This window comes from Beta vulgaris, chromosome 4 (genome assembly GCF_026745355.1).
Source record: "Beta vulgaris subsp. vulgaris cultivar EL10 chromosome 4, EL10.2, whole genome shotgun sequence".
Classification (NCBI taxonomy): Eukaryota; Viridiplantae; Streptophyta; class Magnoliopsida; order Caryophyllales; family Amaranthaceae; genus Beta; species Beta vulgaris.
Window position 1 is genome coordinate 17,231,096 of NC_079205.1, and position 25,014 is coordinate 17,256,109.

At 36.5% G+C, this 25,014-nt stretch overlaps 1 protein-coding gene across 3 annotated transcripts in view; it reads left to right on the forward strand.

Annotated features, from left to right (window-relative positions):
• LOC104891339 (sesquiterpene synthase 2) overlaps positions 1–14,389 on the forward strand; it is a 51,690-nt gene extending 37,301 nt beyond the window's left edge. For 2 of the 3 annotated variants that reach the window (XM_010677020.3, XM_048642853.2), the window contains exons 6-7: positions 10,456–10,704; positions 13,978–14,389. In XM_010677020.3, coding sequence (XP_010675322.2) covers positions 10,456–10,704; positions 13,978–14,268 — 540 coding nt within the window. In that variant the 3' untranslated portion in view covers positions 14,269–14,389. The remainder of the gene's footprint in view (positions 1–10,455; positions 10,705–13,977) is intronic. The other variant, XM_048642854.2, reaches the window with a different exon arrangement.
• Positions 14,390–25,014: the final 10,625 nt, after the last annotated feature.

A 25,014-nucleotide genomic window follows, 5' to 3' on the forward strand; every position in this document is an offset into this window, starting at 1 on the left:
CCAATCGCTCCTTTATTCTACCAAACTCAACACAACTTAACTTCGTCTCTGACAAGAAAATAAAAAAGGAGGCCTTGCTTCTGATTAAATCACAGAGGATATTAACTAAAGAGGGGTTACCAAGCCCTCTACAGTTGAAGCTCAAAATACTCATTGGGCTCATCGGGTCTGCTCCATGTCAGACCTCGCCACACGCCATCCTATAACATCATAACTCAGGCTACCAATTTTAGACACCTTCGAAACCTCCAACACCTCTTCCTGCCTCTTCCCCCCTCTTTTGGTACCTCCCTCTTTATTATGCTCACCCCCACGATTCGCCATCATTGCATCTCCCTGTTTACGAGCCAATTTTCTCCACTTCTGCCCATTCTCGCATTTTCCCCACCTCCCCCGGTACTAGTGTAACCCCTTCCTTCATGGACAAACGACTCCCACACTCTCCCGACTCCTACACCCTCCTGGCGCAGCACCCTTATTTCGTTCGCCTCCAACTCGGCCATCTCCGCCCCTAATGACCCCTCGGTTCCCCCTTCCATTCTCATGCAAAAGTGGACTACTCTACTGACCAACACTAGTGGAAAAAAGCCCATATGATGTGGTCAAAATCGAGCTTTTTTGATGCGGTTTTGGTCCGCATCAGATGGGCCTGCATTAGCTCGCCCAAAGAAACTAATGCGGTTAAAAACCGCATTAGTATAGTGAGAATCTGCTGCGGTTTTCTACAATAATCGCATCAGATTGTGGGTGTTGAAAAATAAAAAATAGTGTCGCGCATCAGGTTTTCACAACAAGCATGAAGCAGTGCCAAAACAAAGTCAAGCATTTTACTACTAACAACAGACAATAATTTCACAATAATTTTTCATATAAAATATAATCAATAATTTTACATATATATACAAAATATAGAAAAAAAAAAAGTTACACATTAAATTAAAAAATGAAATTGTGTACAAAAAATATAAAAATCTGACAAACTTGTAAAAAAAATAATAAATTACAAAAATATATATAACATAATCTAAAAGAGAACCCTAGATCTATAAAACGAACGATGATGGTGAAGAGAACAACGAACAACGAACACGAACAATGAACACAAACGAAACGAATGGCATAGAGTTTTTGACGAACAACGAACGAAATCGATGAGCTTTCGATGAACAACGAACACGAACAAAGTTCGGCAAATTTTTCGATAGAGAAATACGAAAAAAGTAAGTGATATTCGTCATTTCAGAGGAGGGAGAACAGAGGAGGGTTTAGATATTCGTCGTTTCAGAGGAGGGAGGAAGAATGAGGGAGGAAGGAGGAAAGAGGTATGGGGGCGTGGAGTGAAGAGAGAGAAATGAGATAAGGGATTTAGGTTAGAAATGAGATAAGGGATTTAGGAGGGAGGCGTGATATACTTCATGAGATTTGGGCCCCGGATATTGGACTATTTCATCACTTCATGGATAGATTTTCTGATGCGGTCCAAGAACCGCATCAGATTTTTTAAAAACCGCAACATTTTTTTAAATCTGATGCGGTTTTTTGAGGACGACATCAGATTTTTTTTGCAAACTTTCCCTCTTATTTTTTGTTTGCTTTTTCGGATGCGATTTTACAAAACCGCATCTGTTTTTAAGTGACATGTAAGGTTTTTTCCACTAGTGCAACCCCATCAATCCCCTTAATTAGTACCCATCTCACCACTTATTGCTCGGACACTCACCTCATTAGTAATCGAACCAATTAACTCCCCTCCCACCACACTCACAGCTTTACCATTGACACCTTGACCAATCACCCTCATCGAAAACTTCACATACATTAAATCCTTTTTTCACCGAACTTCTACTCACAGTTATATTAGAAGACTTTTTTCATGCTTGGTACTATCTCTATTACTACCAGAGGCAAAAATAAAAGCCTTATGGAGACTTACATGGTGGGTAATATTACCCTCGACATCGACAGCTGACTCCACGACCACCATTGATGAGGATGCCCTTGGTGCAATCATCTCATGTCCATCACCCACACCCCTTGATGACACAACAACTTGGCGTGGTAATTTTTTGTTGACTTTTTCGCTCTAAAAAAATATGATATTTTCTCTACATTTCTCTCATTTAGAGCTTTCATCCATACTCAATTTGAAAAGGAGGTCAAAAATATTCAATGTGATAATGCGAAAGAATTTGATAATGGTCCTTTTCAAAAAAATTATAAGCCAAATGCTATTTTTTCCGGCTTTCTGTCCCCATACTTAATCTCAAAATGGAAAAGCCGAAACTAAAATTGCATCATTAATAACACATTTCGTACTATGATGGCTCATGCTTCCTTACCCCCATCTTTTTGGCATCATGCCTTTGTCATAGTCTTGGATATTCATCCAAGCAAATTATTAAACTACAAATCTCCACTCACCATTCTTTACTAACGGGATCCTCAACATTCTCATCTTCGGCATTTTGGGTGCATAAGTTACCCTTTTTCTGGTTTTACCACCATCAATAAACTTCAACCTTGTTCCACCCCATGTGTCATTTTAGGATATCCTCCTAATCATATATAGGGGTTACAAGTGTTATGATATTTCTTCTCGAAAAATCTTTATAAGCCATTATGTCCTATTTGATGAGAGATAATCCCCGTTTGCTAAAGTTCACACTCCAATCTCCTCCTCCTATGATTTTTTGGATGATAGGATTTCCCCTTATCTTATTCATCACCTTGCCTAGTTCACTACCTCACCCCACACTCCAGCCTAGGCGCAATCCGTCCAAGAGACTTGATTGAATCATTCCAATCTTTTTTCCCCTATTAAACATTTTATTTTACCAAAAGACTTGAAACAAAAGTAAAAAAGGGCATGATTTAGGCTTGTTTTGGTTCTTTCATTCCCAATCTCTTACCATTCAACCTAACTCTTGTTTCTAAGATTTAAACATGTCACTTATGGTGAATTTATGCTTTTTAAGACTTGATTGAATCATTCCAAGAGCAGTCAAGCAAAACACATGGATCACAAGTCACTTAGAGGCTAAAAATGGCTTTTTTTGGTTCTTTAGTCCTCAATCTCTTACCATTCAACCTAACTATTACTTCTAAGTTTTGAACATGTAATTTTTGGTGCATATGAGGTTTCTAAGACTTTGATGTATCATTCAAGGGGCATATAAGCAAAAAACTTGAAACAAAAATAAAAAAGGGCATGATTTAGGCTTGTTTTGGTTCTTTCGTTCCCAATCTCTTACCATTCAACCTAACTATTGTTTCTAAGCTTTAAACATGTCACTTATTGTGCATTTATGCTTTTTAAGACTTTCATGAACCATTCCAAGAGCAATCAAGCAAAAAACATGGATCACAAGTCACTTGGAGGCTAAAAATTGCTTATCTTGGTTCTTTCCTTCCCAATCTCTTACCATTCAACCTAACTATTATCTCTAAGTTTTAAACATGTCAATTTTGGTGCATATGAGGTTTCTAAGACTCTGATGAATTCATTCAAGGGGCATACAAGCAAAAGACTTGAAACTTAAGTCAAAAAGGGCGTGATTTAGGCTTGTTTTGGTTCTTTCGTTCTCAATCTCTTACCATTCAACCTAACTCTTGTTTCTAAGCTTTAAACATGTCACTTGTGGTGCATTTATGGTTTTTAATACTTGCATGAATCATTCCAAGAGGAATCAAGCAAAAGACATGGATCACAAGTCACTTGGAGGCTAAAAATGGCTTATTTTGGTTTTTTTCGAGGCTCTAAGGCGAAATCGAGAAAAGTTCTATCGAAGTGCTTCCAAGCTTCACTGTGACTCGGATGTGCTAAGGTACCCTGCACTCGAGGATTGTTGGCGTGCCATGTCATTTCCTTCGAAATGTTCTTAGTTGCAAACAACTTTTGCAACCTCGGTGTTATTGGAAAGTATATTAGGACTTTTATGGGAATAAGTTTGTCCTTAGAAGTCTTCTTCTACTGATCACTTCCGCATACGCTACACTTTTCTAAGTGTGCATTGTCCTTCCAAAACAACATACAACCCCTCGGGCATGTGTGTATCTTCTCATGTGGAAGTTCTAAGCCATTTAGAACCTACTTTGTGTCGTAGAAAGTTCTACCCATATGGTAGTTGTCCGAGATCACGTCATTCAATAAGGAAGCAAATCTATCAACACACTTGTGTGGTAGGTTGTATTCACACTTCAAACTTGTTATTCTAGCAGCCATCTCCAACACAGACATCTTGCTCCCTTCATACAAGGGATTCTCTGCTGCCTTGAGAAGGTCAAAGAACGAACTTCTTAGCTTCAGCATTGGGTTCTTCTTCAACTTCTTCGTCTGAGTTTGTCACTTCAAACATGGCACAATCTGCAATATTCCCTAACGCATCCACAACCATATCCCGATATGGATTTGACTGAGTAGAGGAGGTGGAGCTCGTGGCACTTTCACCATGACATAACCATTCAAAGTAATTCGGGGTAAAACTCTTCTTGTGCAAATGTACTTTGACCGTGTCCACATCCAAATACCGCATATTTCTACACCAGACGCATGGACATTTTATTTTCTCATTGTCATTTAATTGGAGATGCTGTAGACAAAACTCAATGAATTCATCTGCCCCATTGACAAACTCAGTCCTCAGACAACACCCATCAAGTCTCTTGTACATCCAGCTATGCTCCTTTCTTTTCATAATTGGAACTTCTACACACAACTAATAAGCATCAATTCCATAACATTCACTACTTATACCACAATAATGAATACTTCATAAGGGTCATATTGGCGCTATGATACCCTTGATGATTGATCATATAAAGAGCAAAAAGTCATTATCTTTTTTAAATTGATGTGTTGTGCATGTGATTTCTAGAATTGAATATTTCAAATTCCTATACTTTATAGCCGTAATCATATAATTACATAGTTTAATCATATAACCATATACTTCAATCGTAATTATAATCATATATTCATACTATCATAGTTTAATCAATATCATACTTTAATTATAATCATAATCTTTTCATAATCATGTAAGATAATCATAAACAATAAGCATATACTTAAAATAAGCAAAAAGTCATTATCTTTTTTAAATTGATGTGTTGTATATGTTATTTCTAAAATTTAATACTTTAAATTCCTATATACTTAAAACTCCTAATCATATAATCACATAATTTAATCATATAGAAAAAGACTTCAATCTTAATCATAATCATATATTCATAATACCATACACTTTAATCATAATCATATACATTAATGATAATCAATATATAACATAATCTTCAATCATGTTTATTATTTAATCATAATCTTTAATGATACAATAATCATAATCATATACTTTAGTATAATTCATACACTTTGAACAAAATCATACACTTTTAAACAATCATATACTTTATAAAACCAAATAGTAATTATCTTTCAAATTGATGTGTTGTGTAATGTTGGATGCTTTGTACATAAGAATTTATATAAATATAATTAAACAACAAGTTTCTACCTACATATCTTAACTCGAAAACCTACTACTACAACAACAACAACAACTACAACCACAACCACAATTACAACTATAACTACAACTACAACTACAACAAACTTTAGCAAGAACAATTCAATAATATATATAGTAAATATAACAACTGTAACATAAAAATTAGCAAATAGTATAATACATTCAACAAAAAATTATCATATCATGTAATATAATTAAACAACAAGTCATCTCATATAATTTAACATACAATTATTTCATATATATATAATTCAGCAATAAATTATATTATATAATTAGCATATCATATCATATAATTCAATAACAAGTAATTCATTCACAATAACAAATAACATACAATTATACTATGTAAATTATTCATTCAACAACAAAATTAATTAATTACATAAAAAATAAAATAAAAAAGTTAAAAAAGGTGGAAAATCAACCTGAAAAATGAGAGTGGTTGGCGGCAGAAGCTCGGCGGCGAAGTGAGCGGTGACAGCGGCGAAGTGAGCGGTGACGGCGACGAAGTGAGCGGTGACGGCGGTGAGCGGCGACGGTGTCGCGGTTAGAGAGAAAGCAAAGGTTTAAAAGTGTTTGCGTCGTGAGTGGTTTAAGAGTGATGGACTGAAGTCGTCGAATTTGGGAATTTTATTTAGATCTACTTTACCGACGGCCTAGCCATCGGTACTATCCAAAGGCCGTCGGTAATTGTTACTTTTTACGGTTATTTCACCAAATACCCCCGACAAATCAACAAATTCACAATTTATCCTTAATGTTCCAAAATGCATCATATACCCCTAAGTTTTCGAAAACGTTCACCAAATACCCTTTTTCTTAACTATCGTTATCTCACCGTTAGTATTATTTACAATATTGACATCATTTAAACCCTAATCCCTAATTCTAACCTAATTTTAACCCTAATCAAACCCTTCCCCTTACCCTAATCTTAAAGCTTACCCTTACCATTACCCCAAACCCTAACCCACCCAGCCCACCACCCCTCCACCCCAACCCAGCCCCTACCCCTCCCCTTCCCCCACCGCTAGTTCTTTCACTGCCCCTACCCCATCTTTGTTCACCGCCGGCGTCCCCCATCCCCACTTCGTTCTCCGCCGGAATCCCCCATCCCCTCTTCGTTCTTTGCCGGACTCCCCCACCCCCTCTTCGTTTTCCGTCGAATCCCCCGCCCCCTGCACGAAAATTCGACCACCCTGCGGTGAAAATCTAACCCACCCCCGAGAAAATCCTCCACCTTGCGCGAAAAACCGACAACCCTGCGCGAAAACCGACCACCCTGCGTGAAAATCTAACCCACCTTGGGCGAAAATCCGACAACCCTGCGCGAAAAACCGACCACCCTGCGCAAAAATCTAACCCACCCAGCGAGAATCCCCCACCTTGCGCGAAAATCCGACCACCCTGCGCGAACAGTTGATGTAATGGTGAACGAAGAGGGGGAGGGGGAGGGGGAGAGGGAGGGATGTTGCCGGGGAGGGGGGAGGCTGGCGGTTGAAGGGAGGGGTTTGCGGCGATGAAGGGGGAAGGGTGGGGCTGGGTGGGGGGGGGGGTTAGGCCTAGTTGGAGGGGTGTTGGGCTGGGTTAGGGTTAGGGTTTGGGGTAAGGGTTAGATTAGGGTAAGGATTAGATTAGAATTAGGATTAAGGGTTAATAATGGCAAAATTGTAAATAAAGCTAACGGTGACTTAACGACAGTTAGAAAAAGGGTATTTGGTGAACGTTTTCGAGAACTTAGGGGTATATGGTGCGTTTCTGGAATATTGAGGGTATATTGTGAATTTGTTGATTTGCGGGGGTTGGAGTGGTGTTGGGCTGGGTTAGGGTTAGGGTTTGGGGTAAGGGTTAGGGTTAGGGTTAGGGTTAGGGTTAGGGTTAGGGTCAGATTGGAATTAGGATTAAGGGTTAACAATGGCAAAATCGTAAATAAAGCTTACGGTGACTTAACGACAATTAGAATAAGGGTATTTGGTGAACGTTTTCGACAACTTAGGGGTATATGGAGCGTTTCTGGAATGTTGAGGGTATATTGTGAATTTGTTGATTTGTCGGGGGTATTTGGTTAAAAAACCGTAGTTTTCATTTTTGATAAATTCGCGTCTTTTTACTGACGGTTTGTCCAACGCATTAACTAACAAGCCAACGGTAATTACCGACCCACCCAAAGACCCATCGGTAATTTCAATAATCCAACGGTAATGTAGCCGTCGGAAAATCCGTCGGTAAATTTTAAACTTACCAACGGAGAGGGTGGCCGACGGTAAAATTCATCGGTAAAGACGTGGATTCTTGTTGTGTAAGCCCGATCGGAATCCGTCTTTCTGCATCTGGATCCTAAAATTTCAGACTCGGTGAATCCGGGTCTTATCATTAGATTGCAAATCCCATACTTGATTTGACTTACGACCCAGACCCGCGTATCCATTTTTTTAAAAAAAGAGCTGGCCTGACTCACTTTAATTGTCCAAAGTCAAGTCTCAACCTAGATATTAACCCCATATACCCATAGTTCGAACAAAAAACCCAAAATCGATTTCGGATCTCAAAACCCTAGATTCAAATATAAGAACATGAACACCAACATAAAAAAAAAAAAAACGACATCAAAAACATCAACTGCAACGCAACAAAACATCAACAACACAACACTAGAACAACAATTATGAAAATAATAATTATAATTCAGCAAGAATACGTTATCAATATACAATAATTACTGTTATAAACATCAAAATAATTAATGCATAAATTGCGGCGAAATTCGAATTGAGAAAGAAGAAGAAGAGAAGAGAGAGAAATCGACAGACGCGTTGAGGAGATTAGGAATAACAGTGTGAATCCTAGTTAAAGCGACGTCGTCGGATTTGTTGGAAGCTTGCGATGATGAAGCTGCATCTTTCTCGAAGGTTGATCAATTTCAACCATTAGTAGATCCTTTGAAATTTCAGCCATAGATGATAGATGATAGATGATAGATTATAGAGAGAGAGTGAGATCTACATGGAAGAGTAAGAAATAGCGGCATAAGAGAGAGAAAGTAAGATTGTGAAATTAGATAGTGGGCTGTGGACCTTTGCCCTTTAGGCTGACCTAAAAAAATAAAGTTTTTTTGAACTAAACGGGTGATGGGTCGGGTCAACGGGTCGAGTGACGGATGAAAATTGTCCACCCGAATTCGATCCGTCACCCGCATCCGTTAACCCGTCACCCGTCTAGCATCCGTTTAAACCGGGTTTTTCACCTGTCCATTAAGGCGGGTGGACCGGGTGGACGGGTGATCCACTGGATATTGCCATCTCTACATTGAAGAGTAAGAAATAGCGGCATAAGAGAGAGAAAGTGAGATTGTGAAATTAGATAGTGGGTTGTGGGCCTTTGCCCTTTAGGCTGACCTAAAAAAAAATAAAGTTTTTTTGAACTAAACGGGTGATGGGTCGGGTTAACGGGTCGGGTGACAGATGAAAATTGTCCACTCGAATTCGATCCGTCACCCGCATCCGTTAACCGGTCACCCGTCTAGCATCCGTTTAAACCGGGTTTTTCACCCGTCCATTAAGGCGGGTGGACCGGGTGGACGGGTGATCCACTGGATATTGCCATCTCTAGTCCAAACTCCAAGTCTAATTTTAAACACAATCACGCATTCACTTTCTCTAATCCTAACTCTCTAAAAAAACCTTACTCCAACCAGGACCACGCCTCACCATTCTCTCCGTCTGTCAAGTATCTAGCCTACCGGCCAACACTCATTCCTCTTTCTGGCCATCCACTATACTGCGTGACATTGTTAGTCAGAAATTCAATCGAACGACCACCAGCCACCATTCTCTCACTCGCTTTCTCGTTCTCTTTCCTTCTTTCTCAACCTGCACCAGGCATCATGAAACCGCCATCCACAACACGAGCTACTGACCGCGACTTCTCTCTCGTCACGACAACCATCCATGAATACAATACCACCAGCCACGACGGCCACTAGGCTCCGTAACTTTCACATTTGGAAGAAGTGAATTTTGTTTATCAACATTTTCAAAGTTGTAAATTTGCTTTAGATACGAGGTCATTTTGGCCAATGTATTTAACTGAAGTTGTGTTACTATTGTTGAATTTGGTGATTGAATTTGTGAATTATTTTTGCGGCGAATTGGGGATTGAGATGCTTAATTTTTTGGCGAATTTCTAGTTAAGTGGGCAAAATATCATAAAAACAGACAAATACATTATGGAATCGGGTCCATCGAATCAGCAATATATGAAAATGGGTCCTAATTTTTTAGGCCAGTCGGATCCGAGCGAATCTAGATCTAGTATCTATGAAATGATCTGAATTTGGGTCTTTATGAACCTGATCCAGATCCAACCGATACCAACCATATTTGTTAAAACATCCTAAAGTTCAACTAAATAAACGTTTCAAAGAAGCTAAAGTTATTTGGGCCAAGAATCATGTTATTCATTTATGATTGCCCTAAAAAATCACAACCTGAAATGAATTTCTCCAAGTAGGAAGGACCCAAGCCCAACAATCGTGTCATCTATACAAATATATTAAAAGGCGTGAGTGATAATGTATACACGCCACGTGACACCTCTGTTATTCCACTAAAATTGTCCAATGTGCACATAAATCATGTCAATTAACAAAAGTAATATTAACTTGCAACAAGATTTGAACACGCGACGTCTTGCAATTATACATGACACAATTATCATCTCAACCAGCTTTTAATCATGCTTTAAGTATGCACATTATTATATTTGTACCTTTTAAATGTTGAGTTTTCCTTAATATATTTTAGTGGAAATGGAAAAAATGCATATCAAGTTCGGACACACAATACCGACCCGGGACAACGTTCGGGTCCAAATACTAGTTATATGTTAGAAAAGTTGACAACACTTTAATTTTTTCATATAGTTACTAGTTTCATGCCAAGCCTACCTACAAGAAGCTAGATGGTGTCATGAAAAGTATGTCCCAACATATGACGAGTACATGAAGAATGCAACTATAAGCTCGGTCTACTGTTTTATGCTCATGGCAACTTACCAGGGCATGGGCGAAATCGCAAGTAAGGATGCCATTGAATGGATCCTCAAGAATTCGAAGGCTATTAAAGCATCATGTATACATGGTAGGCTTTTGGATGACATGGCTGGACATAAGGTATACAACCATACATTATACATATATATCTCTATTATATAAGTCAAGGGGAGCTATGATCTCCCCCAATGAAATGTCTTATTTATCCTTAGCTATAGATATATATACTTATATATAGTCCATCCGTTTCCTAAAGATCTTCCTTGTTATTGTTCCTACAAATACCAAGGAGATTCCTTTTGTGTGAGGTGTGGGGTGGGTAAAGTAGGAGAGAGAAAGGAGTTAATATAAATAAACAAATAAAAAGGGGTTAGAGTAGGAGAGAGAAATGGAGTAAAATTGAATTAATAATTTAATGGTGGACCATATGATAGAGACATGAGAGGGTAAAAACGGAAAAAAATAGAAATAGGGAATAAAGTAAAAGAGGGAAGATATTTTGGAAAACGCACTTAAACCGAAAGAGGGAAGATCTTAAGGAAACGGAGGGAGTATATATATATATATATATATATATATATATATATATATAATATATATATATATATATATATATATATATATATAACGAATCTTTTTAATTGTTACACTTTACTTTTCATTAGAACCAAAGCAAAAGGTTAAAAGTAGGAGAGAGGGGGTAAAAATTCTGAAAAGTAGAAAGAGACAAGTACAAAATAACAATAAAAAATTATGGAGGAGAGAGAAATAATCAGCACATGGGATAGTTTTGGAGAAAATCCACACAACCCACCAGTTTCTGCATCAGGAGTATCTGGAGCATAATATGGACCCATATCATATGAATCTTCAGTATCTTGAGCAAAATCCCAAGATAATGGCGATTCAGTAACAGGAACAGAGATGGAAAGAAAGGATGAAGATTTGCCACTACTCCGACGCTTAGATCTTGAAGAACTCTTCATGAAAAACAACTGAGTTCAACAATTACCCAAGAAAAAAAAAAGAAACCCAGAATGTTCAAGAACATGGAGGAGAGAGAGAGAGAGAGATCTGAATACAACTGGTAAAAAAAACGCAAATGTTGTTTAGCATAAATTACAAAAAAAAAGACGATTTTAACCCAGAAATGTAAGGGTTAGTGTAGATCTAGAGGAGATAGAGTGATACCCAAAATTAGCGAACTTCAAGTAGAGAGAGAGCCCCGAAAATTAATTTTGCAAGCCCAGAAATGTAAGTTTGTGGATCAACCGAAAATTACGAAAAGGAAGGATGACTTTTAACCCACTTTATTTAGGGTTCGAACCGATCTAGAGGAGGGAGAGAGAGCAAAACCCAGAATGTTCAAGAACTTGGAGGAGAGAGAGAGATCTGAAAATGATTTTAACAACCGAATTTATGTTGCGTATTGATAATTACGAAAATGAAAGATGATTTTTTACCCAGATCTTTTAGGGTTTTAACAAATTTAGAGGAGAGAGAGAGAGACCCAGAATGTTCAAGAACTTGGAGGAGAGAGAGAGAGCTGAAAAAGAAGTTGGAAAGATGGAGGGAAGATTAGGGGGATTAGGGGGCTTTAATTAGGGCTCGGTTTATTAAATGGGGTAGGTGGGGGGTAATGTTGGGATTAAAGGTTAGGTTGGGATTAAAGGTTGGGGACCACAAGGGGACCAATAGTGGGCAACAATGATTGCAAACTTACCTTATGTAGAAAAAGTAAGAGTGTAACAATTAAAAAGAAACGGATGTAGTATATATATATATATATATATATATATATATATATATATATATATAATTTGATATTTAGATTTTGTACAATTATATCATTTCCTAATTTAAAGATGGGTCAAAAATTCCAATAATAAACTTGACATAATGAGAAAAATGGTTACTCAATAAAAGAAATTACAAATTTAACATGACTACAAAACTTTACAGCTAAATATTTATTTCAATTTCTAAAAACTTTATAAATTACAGTAATTTGTATGACAATAATTATAAATCACACTTCTATAGTTATATTTTGATGAAATTTATTAAGAATAAACACAAACAATCAACGCACGCATCGCATATATAAAACACTAGTATATATACTACATGTAAAGGCGTTGTCATAACGGCAACACGCCATGTAATACTCCTTATCAAAGTCCATCATACATATGTCTGCAATAAGAAAAGTGCTCATATTAAGAAAACGATTGTCAAACATATAGGAAATGACAATGATGTACATGTACACTTCCTATGTTTCAAAATACTGGACACATTTCTATGAATACCTTTGCCAACATATAAATTTAACTATTAATATCTCAAATTTCCTAATGCTATGTTTGGATAGCAAGATTTCATTTCAAATTCTGGATTTGGATGAAATCTATTGTTTGGATGGCATGGAATTTGAAATTATGGAATTTGTCCAAATTCTTATCAAAAGCCTCTATTAGTAGAATTTGAAATTCAAGTTATTACCTTGTCATTTGAAATTCTCTCCTCATACATATCCAACTCTATGAGTATCTATATCCCAACTTCACTCATTTCTCTCTCCTTTACTAAACCCATACTTTTTCTCTCTCCTCCATCAAACCCCCATTTCTATCTCCTCTATCAAACCCCCTTTACAAAATAGTAATTAGGAATTGAAATACAAACTTTAAATTTCAGATTTGAATTCCATTATTTGAAATGAAATACAAGTTTCCAAACACTACCTAAATGTAAATATTATAAAAGTTGATATTGTGAAAGTATATATCAAGACGAATTCAACAAGATCCCACATAAATATATTTTTCTGTATATACAAATCACAAAACATGGTCAAAGAAGAGTGTGTGAATAGTGCAAAAGTCAAATTGTGTTATCTATTTTGAAACGGAGGTAGTATGGGACTTTTCGTATACACTGATCTATGCAAATATATTAAAAGGCGTGCGTGACAATGTATACACACGTGTCACCTCCACGCAATATATATATATATATATATAATATATTATATATATATATATATATATATATATTACTCCCTCCGTTTCCTTAAGATCTTCCCTCTTTCGGTTTAAGTGCGTTTTTCTTAAGATCAAAATTTTCTAATTTTTACAAATGCAAATTTAAAGATATTGATATTGGCAAGCATGAAAAGATAAAGAGGAGGGACAGGGAGCTAACCTCAATTATATCTATTTTTTTTAGTTATTAGAAAAATGAATTTTAAAAGCCAATCTTTTTAACATTTATTGTGGTAATCAAATATCTTAACCTCAGTAACATATTTTGTGGTAATCAAATATCTTAACCTCAGTAACATATTATGTTTATGATGGTTGACTCATATACACACTTTACATCATACAGTTTGAGCAAAAGAGAGAACATGTTAGTTCGGCTGTCGAATGCTATATGGCAAACTTTAGTGTCTCAGAGGAAGAAGCCTATGAAGAGCTTCTGCAACAAGTAGAAGAAGCATGGAAGGATCTGAAAGCAGAAATATTTAGGTCAACTGCTGTTCCAATGCCCTTGCTGATGCAAATACTTAACATGTCAAGGGCATTGTACGATGTGTATCACATCGGTGCAGATGGCTTCACTGTGAGTGAATGCATGAAAGAGAAAATCGAAGCACTTCTTATAGATACTGCTATATAAGAGTATTTGTAACGTTACAAATTTCCTCATTTAAATTTCAGCTTTATCAAATGACTACTAATAAAATGTAATATACGAAAAACAATTGATGTTGAAGTATTGGTTGGGAGGTTGGAACTTATCTAAGGTGTTAAGTATATGAATCTTAAGATAGTATAGTCCAACATCGTATACTTGTTCTGGGTGTGGAAATAGTTGTTGAAGTTAACCCTTGGTTTTAAAGATCACTTGGAAACAAAAAATAAACTAGTTTTAATTATTAATATATGTTCCTATTAAAGATTACAGTTGTGCACGAGTGAAGAATATCTAAATTAAGATTAAAGTGAATATTAGAGTAAATATATGTAATATATTTAGTGTCCATATTTGGAGCCATGTCTTGATGTTAGCATGGTAATGATGTTCCGTAGGTTATACTGTACTATTGGTATATAAGGTTAATAGCAAACCTAAGCCTCCTAAGTCGTACATGGTATCAGGCCATCTTTGTCGTGCATCTTCAACCTCGGCTCGACATCGCCATTCTTTTTCTTTCCTTCATCTTCTTTTCTTCTTCTCACCATGGTTGGGGATGCTACTCCCCTCCACCAGTCACTCACGCTTACTTGTAGGAATCTATAAGTACTGTAAAGCGGAATTTCATGAATCTAATTCATAAGCACTTAAATCAGAATCACATGCATATACAATTAAGGATCACATATTACAAGTTTAGAATTAACCTTTATAGCGTGAATTCCACAAAGCTTTGAATAATCTGGATAAAGAACCTCATATGCGATTCCTCTACTTGGTCCACCAACCCGGATCAACACTCCACCAATGCTAGTTGGAAAGGAAGAAAAAACTTCTTCTACGCTTATGGAGTATTAGGTGACTTTTTAGAGAAAGATAGAATAGGAGAGAGAAAATAATGATAGAAAACTGATGTATTTTCTTTTCTGCCTAACCCAATATATAAAAGTATTTAGGTCAGTCCCCTTTCCTAACTCTTAGCCGACCACCCTAGGGCCCTATCTTGGGCTCTAGGCTTCTTTCGTTGATCCAAGTTTATTGTGTGACCTTGTAGGATCTATTACATTGGGCTTCGGGTTTATTATTTACGAATCCGAAGTTCTATACATAGTTTTTTCTAGCAAGTGTATAGACGACCCAATATAACGAATTTATTATCTCCATAATACGATCCATTATATATTAGTAATTGCATATAAGTCGAGGATATAAATCCTTCAATCTCCCACTTGTCCGAGACGAGTGTGCAATGTTTTAATTCCTCAAGTCTCTTAATGTCTTAATTTGATAGTATGATCATATTTCTATATCATCCATACTAGCTTTCAAATTATTCTTTAAAATCCGAGTTCAAATTGTCAAACAAATGATCATCAAATGATCCATTTGAGCATGGCCATGCATTTTCAATTTTCACTCTTCAAGGGGCCAAGACACCTATCCTATCTCATATAGGAGGACCTTTTCAATCTTGTAGCTAGTAACCAATACTCCCACTCAACTTTTAGCACACACTGAATGCTGCCTTTATAGTCCCCTTTTACGGCATGACGTTTGACAGTATCAAATTATACAATCTGGGCTAAGTAATGTCCCACTCATGTCTCAGGAATCTACTAATATAATTTCGAAGTTACAAATCTTCTAAGTAGGTCTAGTTCGACTATGTATCAACTATACATATCCATATGATTTATTAAACATCTCTATGTTTCCATAGCCCATGAAACGACGCTATCAATCAATCTTATATGCTAATCCCTTTAATAAGTCATTTATGTCCAGTTTAATGACTTAGATTAGGAACTTTAATATTCTATGAATTCTGTTCACTTATGGTGTTTCATTCATTAAATCAAATATTTGACAAAACCATAGAATTCAAGATATATTTTGGACATTTTATTTAATACCAAACCAATAATTAAATAAGACAAAATTTATTATCATAAACATAAATAGCAAAACCATGTCTTTACATTGTAATAAGTTTCTCTAAACCTAGTACAATCTAAAGCCACTCTAACATTTGCTTCAAGCCTATAGCCCTAGCGTGACACTCATGCTTGGGTTGAGTAGCAGTTTAGTTAGCGGATCAGCCACGTTCTCATCCGTATGAACTTTGTAGATTCTGACATCCTTCCTGTCTACTATCTCTCAAATGAGGTGAAATTTCCTCATCACATGTTTGGACTTGTTATGTGACCTTGGTTCTTTTGCTTGCGCAATTGTTGTCACAAAACAACTCAATTCCTTTCAGAACACTAGGTACGGTATCCAGCTCTGTCAAGAACTTCTTTATCCAAACTGCTTTCTTGGCTGCTTCAACTGCTGCTAAATATTCTGATTCTGTTGTCGTAGAGTCTGCTACAGTGCTTTGCTTTGAGTTCTTCCGGCTCACTGCTCCTCCATTTAGATGAAAGACATACCCTGACAGAGAGCGGTAGTCATCTCTGTCGGTTTAGAAGCTTGCATCTCTGTAACCTTCAACAACCAACTCACTTTGTCCCCCCATATACTAAGAACATGCCTTTAGCCCTCCTCAAGTACTTAAGGATGCTCTTAGCTGCAGTCCAGTGTGCTTCTCCTGGATTGCTTGGAACCTGCTACACATGCTCAAGGCATATGCAACATCAGGTCGAGTACTTATCATCGCATACATGATAGACCCTATAGCCGAAGCATAAGGATTGCTATTCATTTGCTTTAACTCATCAGGCTCAGTCAGGCACTGACTCTTGCTAAGCGATATGCCATGTGACATGGGAACGAAACCTCTCTTCGAGTTTTCCATGTTGAACCTTGTAAGAACCTTAATAAGTTTCTTGACTTAGCCCAATCATCCTTCGAGACCTATCTCTATGGATTTTAATTCCCAGTATGTACTCAGCTTCTCCAAAGGTCCTTTATAGAGAAACAACTTTTAACCATTCCTTGACTGACTCAAGCATTGGTATGTCATTTCCCATAATTAGTATGTCATCTACATATAGAACCAAGAAGACTAAGCTGCTCCCACTAAACTTCTTGTAAACACAAGATTCTTCTTCGCTTTTGATGAAACCAAATTGTTTGATTGCCGCATCAAACCGAAGGTTCCAGCTCCGAGATGCCTGCTTCAATCCATAAATGGATCTCTGAAGCATGCAGACCTTTTTAGGATTGTCTGGATCTTCAAAACCTTCAGGTTGTGTCATGTACACATCCTCATTCAAGAACCCATTCAAGAATGCGGTTTTGACATCCATTTGCCAAATTTCGCAATCGTGAAATGCAGCAATCGCTAAAAGATCTGTAACAGCCCGCTCTTCCGAGCTGCTAGCGAAATACACTCAACATCCATAAGCAATAATTAACTCTTAATTAAATTATTTCGCAGCGAAAAAATATCCTTAATTGCACCAACAATTGAACTAAATTCCCAAAATATTATACAATGAAATATAAACAACTGTTCTCCAATCAACTAACTAGATACAAGCTCAATCCTTAATCTAGGACGGCATCATAATCTTGCTTCACTTCATTCTCGAGCTCTTGATACCAAACCTGCAAATTCAGGGAGAAAATACAAAACAAACACAATTCCAAAATGAGTGGAAAACTCGTAACCTTTACTTCAGCCCGTGATAAACGTTTTATTTCTCAAATCATTTCCTTTTCATTACAACGCTGGCATAGCTCATTCTCTTAAACAACCAGTGGCAAGTACAGGCTTTGGACAAAGGACAAACGCTGCCTCTAAGGTTCGTTATGGAGCCCAGCAATATTACCCCCAAGGTTCGTTGTGGAGCGTAGCCGACCGTATCAGGTCAAAAGAGTAACCATCCTCCACCCATATCTTGCCCACTTACTATTTTCAGTTCATAAACTAAGCCAGCAAAACATTTGCATATTCATATTATCGAATAACATTTCCACAATCCACACATTCATAACTATGGCCATAGTACGAACTTAAGTATCAAAAACAGAATAAAGATCCACACACATGGGCATGAGTAAATAATTTTACTGAACATAAAAGTTACCTGAAATGCAATCCAGATTCCAACAACATAATCTCCTTCATTAATCTTTGATCTCCAAATGAGATTTAATTCCATAATCACCCTCCAATAATAACCTCACAATAATAACAATAATTAATAACTATCCTTAAATTAATCTAAACTACAAAGCAAATCCATATACTTATAAATTACCACAACTCATAAGCAATCATATCTGGTCAATACCAACAACAATAGCAAATGGTCTCTCAGCTAGAATTAACTAACAAGAGTTACTAAACCAACTCCATACAACGCATACTTTTGCGTATAGATAGTTCATATTCTTTTTCACTTCACCAATATCTATATAGACTCATTTCAATAATGATAATAATGATTATCAAGCATCAACCATACTGGCAATAGGTCTCTCACCTAGAATTAACTAGGAAGAGTTAACTTACACATCCCAACTTGAGGTTCTTAGGACAGTATTGATATGAAGTAGTTACTATTAGCTAAATACTTATTACAAAATCACTAGGGGAAAAAACATAAAGGGCTGCGCAGGAAGGGCTGCGCTTTTCGTAAAAGCGCAGCCCTACTAGTGAAGGGCTGCGCTTTTTTAAAAAAGCGCAGCCCTACTAAGCAGAAGGGCTGCGCTTTTTAAAAAAAGCGCAGCCCTTCACTAGTAGGGCTGCGCTTTTTTAAATAAGCGCAGCCCTTCTGTAGGTAAGAAGGGCTGCGCTTTTTTAAAAAAGCGCAGCCCTTTCTGAAAAAATTTGAAATTTCGGAATCGCGGGCTTTGAAATATTGAGCGGGGATTCGTCCAATATATTATCCCTCATTCTCTCTCCTCTCTCACGTCCCTCATTATTCCTTTCCTCCTTCTCTCTCATCCTCTCTTCTCTCTCAAAAACTCCCATAAACATTTGCGACAAAAACCTTGAAATGATTTGCACTAAACATGGCGACGGAGTCCGATTGCCTATTGTGATACCTTTTCGGAAGCGGAACGAGCCAACGAGTCAAACACACCGCAATGCTGTGACGTTTAGGCTTTTTAAGCCATCCGAGTTCGTTTAAGCCTCCAAATAGCCATTTTAAGTTTTTCTGAAATTTTTTTTTCCCCTTAAATTATGTATTTGGGTTTTGTTTTATGTATTTAAACATTATTAGGTTGTAGTTCTTGTATTTTCAGATCTATAATGTTCTTGTATACTTCTCTTTGTTTATATATTTTGATTAATGTTCTTGTATACTTCTCTTTGTTTTGATTAATGTTCTTGTATACTTCTCTTTGTTTATTTTGATTAATGTTATTCTTGTATACTTCTCTTTGTTTATTTTGATTAATGTTCTTGTATACTTCTCTTTGTATATAATTTCTTGTATTTTCATCTTTGTTTTGATTAATGTTCTTGTATACTTATTGTATACTTCTCTTTGTATATTAGTTTTTGTTCCTTTTTTTCATTTTCGTTTCATTCTTTTTATTGTTTTGGGTTTAGTATTTTCGTTTCGTTTCTCTTCTCTTCTGTTTAATTTCAGAAAATGTGAGATTATGAGTAAAAAATGACAAAAAAAAAAAAATATTTTTTTTTATTTTTATTTTTTTTGGTAGGAAGGGCTGCGCTAGTTAGGAAAAAGCGCAGCCCTTCTGGCCCAGAAGGGCTGCGCTTTTTCCTAACTAGCGCAGCCCTTCTAGCTTCTAGCGCAGCCCTACTTAAAAAGTGAAGGGCTGCGACTGAAAGGGCTGCTGTCAAAAAGCGCAGCCCTACATGCCTTTTTTAGCGCAGCCCTTCTTCATTTTTCCACTAGTGAATCAACGATGTATTTACTCACAATAATGTACTCATAATCACATAGGCCAAGTCCAACTCATGTCCTTAGAGTACGACTCAAACATATATCTGAGGCCTCTTTAAGGTATTTCACAACTTATATTTATTATGTAGTTGAACTCAAGCATTAATATAAACTAGTAGATACTAATCTGATAATCTAACTTTATTACTTTACTTCATCTATAGTCATTAAACGTAAATTCTTTATAAAGCGCATCCTTGATACATTACTAGGTAAGCTAACTTCAATACTCTCCATTTCCTTAACATTGGTCAACTATTTTAGAACTACTCCGAGCTCCAACCAACTCACATTCTTTATTTACAAGTCAATCAAATTGAATATCTTATAAGTTAACTTTGATTAACTAACTCTTAATCATTAATGAAGAAATGAGTAATGTCTTACTTTATAACCAACATATGAGTAATTTACTTTTACTGGACTACTAGCTTTATTGAGTGACTATTATTAAAAGAAATAATCATCTTAACCCCTTTTTAGTAACTCTAAATAAGTGTTCTAACTTTACAATATTAATCCGTTTATAGGATATCTCCTTATCACATTACTCGGATATATCTACATATTAACCTCACTAATAAACTTTATGAGTTATTCACTCCTTCTAATAATCTTGATAAATTAAAATTAACATAAACAGAACTCATGTTACCTCTTTCTTACTAGTAGCATTCTAACTCCATAAATAGATTGAGTCTTCTAAAACAGCAAATTCTTCTTAATACATCTACACTAAGAGTGACACTGTCCAATCTAACCAAACATGAATTAACATAGCTAATTAGTATTATTCATCAAATTCAAATCACACTAATTCGATTCTTTTACAAATATCACTTCGAAACTACTCTGAGAATCAAAATGAGTAAACTGCAAACACACAAGTAATTCTTTCCAAACTAGTTAAGTAATGCCAAGCTTGAATTAAGATAAGCTCTAAAGTGAAATTCCTTTCTTTCGTAAAATCAAACTGCATCCTAGAACTAGGATTCACATTCTATATTATTATTGAACTAAAATGATCTTATATCACAATCAATTATGATCTACTAATGCAACCACTTTATTCAAATGAAATACGTATCCAATAACAAGTTATGTGACGCATCTAAACCACAATAAGGTTTCACACAATAATAATTAGAGTCACAATCACAAATCACCAACATTTAAACTGCACTATTAGAAATTATCCGAATTGATTTAAGCATTGCTACTAGTGAAAAGGTCACATCATAGTCTATACCATAAACTTGTCTGAATCATTTGCAACCAGTCTTGCTTTGTAAACATAGACATTTCCATCTTTGTCTGTTTCAATTTGAACACCCACTTGCATCCAATAGGGTTAACCCCATCAGGCAAGTCAACTAGTGTCCAAACTTTATTCTCAGACATGGAGTCTAACTCGGATTTCATGGCCTCAAGCCATTTCTCAGAGTCTGGGCTCGTCAAAGCTTGTTTGTAGGTAGTAGGTTCTGAATTTTCCAAAATCATAATTTCAGAATTTCAGTCATTAGGAAATCAACCAACCTTTTGTTTGGAATCCTTGGTCTACTAGACCTACGCGGGGCCTCAACATCAAGAGAAACGTTCTCTTCAACAGTTTGAAGATTTTCGCTTGATTCAACTTTGAATGGACGGTAGGAGGTTCACGCGTTGAATACGTTATCTCCTAACATGACTTTCGTCTTGTTGGGCCGTCTCTGACATGGTGTGAGCCACGTCCAGTTGTTGCTCATCTCGAATTTCTTCGAGTGTTATTTTACTCCCACTTGTCTTTCTAGAAACAAATTCCTTTTCAAGAAAGACACCATCACGAGCAACAAACACTTTGTTCTCTTGACGGTTATAGAAGTAATAACCCCTTGTCTCTTTTGGATATCCCACAAAGAGACATTTATCTGACTTGGGTGCGAGTTTGTCTGATAGTAACCGCTTTACATAGACCTCACATCCCAGATTTTAAGAAAAGACAGGTTGGGAGGTTTTCCATTCCATAACTCATATGGAGTCTTTTCTACAGCCTTTGACGGGCTCCTATTTAGTGTGTGTGCAGCAGTTTCGAGAGCGTATCCCCACAAAGAAATTGGAAGATCAGCAAGACTCATCATTGATCGAACCACATCTAGAATGTTCGATTCCTCCTTTCAGATACACCATTTAACTGGGTGTTCCTGGTGGAGTTAATTGTGAAAGAATTCCACAATCCTTTAGATGATCATCAAACTCTTGGCTCAAATATTCACCACCACGATCGGATCGTAGTGCTTTTATTGTCTTACCAAGTTGATTCTGTACTTCATTTTGGAACTCTTTGAATCTATCAAAAGATTCCGACTTATGTTTCATCAAGTAAATATAGCCATATCTACTCAAATCATCAGTGAAGGTGATGAAGTAATTAAACCCTCCCCTTGCCTTTGTGCTCATAGGACCACTGTATGTATGAGTCCTAAAAGATCGCTGGCCCTTTCACCTTTTCCAGTAAATGGTGATTTTGTCATCTTCCCATTAAGCATGATTCACATACATCAAATGATTCGAAATCAAATGATGGAATTATACCGTCCTTTTGTAACTTGTGAATGCGCTTTTGGTTTATATGACCCATTCGGCAATGCCAAATATAGGTTAGGTTAGAATCATTTGATTTCTTTTCTTGCTATCTATGTTATAGACTTGTAATGATTTATCAAGCACATATAAACCATTTATCAAATTAGCTCTGGCATAGAACATATTATTGTAAGAAATGGAACAACATTTGTTCTTTATTTCAAAGCAAAAACCTTCAGAATCCAAAACTGAAACCGAAATTATGTTCTTAGTTATTGAAGGAACGAAATAACAATTATTTAATTCTAAAATAAGCCCAGATGGCAAGTGTAGACTATAGCTCCCGACGGCAAGTGCAGCAACTCGTGCTCCATTTCCAACGCGTAGCTCTACCTCGCCTTTTGCCACTTCCTACTTCTTTTTAGTCCCTGCACATCATTAACTATGTGAGAACCACAACCGGTATCAAATACCCATAAAGAAGTAGAAGTCAAATTGATTTCTATAACATATATACCTGGAGTTGAAGCCCCAGACTTCTTTATTTCCTCCAAGTATATCGGGCAGTTCCTCTTCCAGTGTCCAATCTTGTGACAGTGGAAGCACTTGCTTTCCGCAGCAACCTTGGCTTGGCGGTTGGCTTAGGTTTTTCAGCGACAGTGGCAACTTGCTTGCCTTTGTCCTTCTTTCCTGCCCATTTCTTTTTGAAACCCTTTCCCTTTTGAACCAACAGAACCTCTTTCTTTGGTTCAACCTTAGGGATGTTCCTTTCAGCATTGACCAACAATCCATGCAGCTCTTGCAAAGTCTTTTCAGACTCATTCATATTGTAGGTCATTCTGAACTGATTAAACTTTCAGGTAGTGAGTGGAGAATATGTCAGTAGCCAACTCGAGCCTATAAGGGAACCCAAGTCTTTCCATGTTTTCGAAAAGACCCATCATTTCGAACACATGGGGGCCAACAGCTTGACCCGGCTTCAAGTGACATTCAAGAATCTCCCTTTAGTCTCATACCGCTCAACTCGGGCCTGAGTTTTAAACATGGCCCGCAGCTCTTGCATGATCGTGTAGGCATCCTTGGTTTCGAACCTCTTTTGGAGGTTTGGCTCCATGGCTGCTACCATCAAACAAGTGATTGGTATAGACTTATCACTAGCCTGTTTTGCACGACGTTTTTCAGCGTCAGTTGATTCATCAGTTATTACAGGAAGCGGGGTATCTAAGACGTCCTCTCGACCCTCAAACCTCAGAACGAGTCTTAAGGTCCTTTCCCAATTAAGGAAATTTTCACCATTCAGTCTGTCCTTTTCCAGAAAAGGACGAATGTTGAAACCGGAGTTGTGTTGTTTTGTATTAGACATATATCTACAGACAGAAAAATAAGGCAAAGTTCAATTTTATGTTTATAAAGCAACCTAAAACATGTAAAAGGTTTCTAGGTTGACCACCTATTAAAATTAAAGTCCCCTATGAATAAGTGTTTACAAGATCCTATCAACATGTAACACTAAGCAGACGGAGGCCTTATCTTAACGTTACATTATCAAGGTAAGTAAACTCTTTTACTAATTATAACACTTTATAACTCTTGTTTAGATGGATAAACATCGCATGTTAACTATCTCTTGCTTCAAAATTCAAAACGCTTTTGATAATTTTGTTAAGGACAACCAAACTAAGTTGTAAAATTCGCAATTTTACCTTATATCCCAAAATTAATGATAACACCCTGCGGAGGCATGACCTATTACTATTAATTAAGGGTTTTATAAGTACTTTATGTTTGGAAAAGCAAACCTTAATATTTACGGGGCCTAAGTTTATTATGTTGTTATGAATTAGTGAACTCTAGCGCATCAATAAACCAACATACAATAAACTTATAAGCATTTTAAAGAATAATAAAATGCGAAAATAAAATGATCTAGTATGGCCCCTAATCCTAAGAACTAAGCATCAATGGCTCCTTCTTGGACTCTTCATGGATCTCCATCCACCTTTTCCATAGGCCTTCTCTTGATGGGCTCTTCATTGGATAAAATAATTTAAATAATAACTAAATTAAATAAATTACAAAAATACTCAACGATACGCAGATCGTATTTAAAATTACAAGAATACACCATGATACGCAAATCGTATTTTCTATCTTAATTTGGGTCATACTAGTCATACATAGCAAATATATCATAATATAAAAGCCACATAATAATATCACATATTATACTTGCCAATCAATTAAAATATCAAATATTCTTAATTAAAGCAAGAAATAAAATTTTAAGTAATATAATCACCTA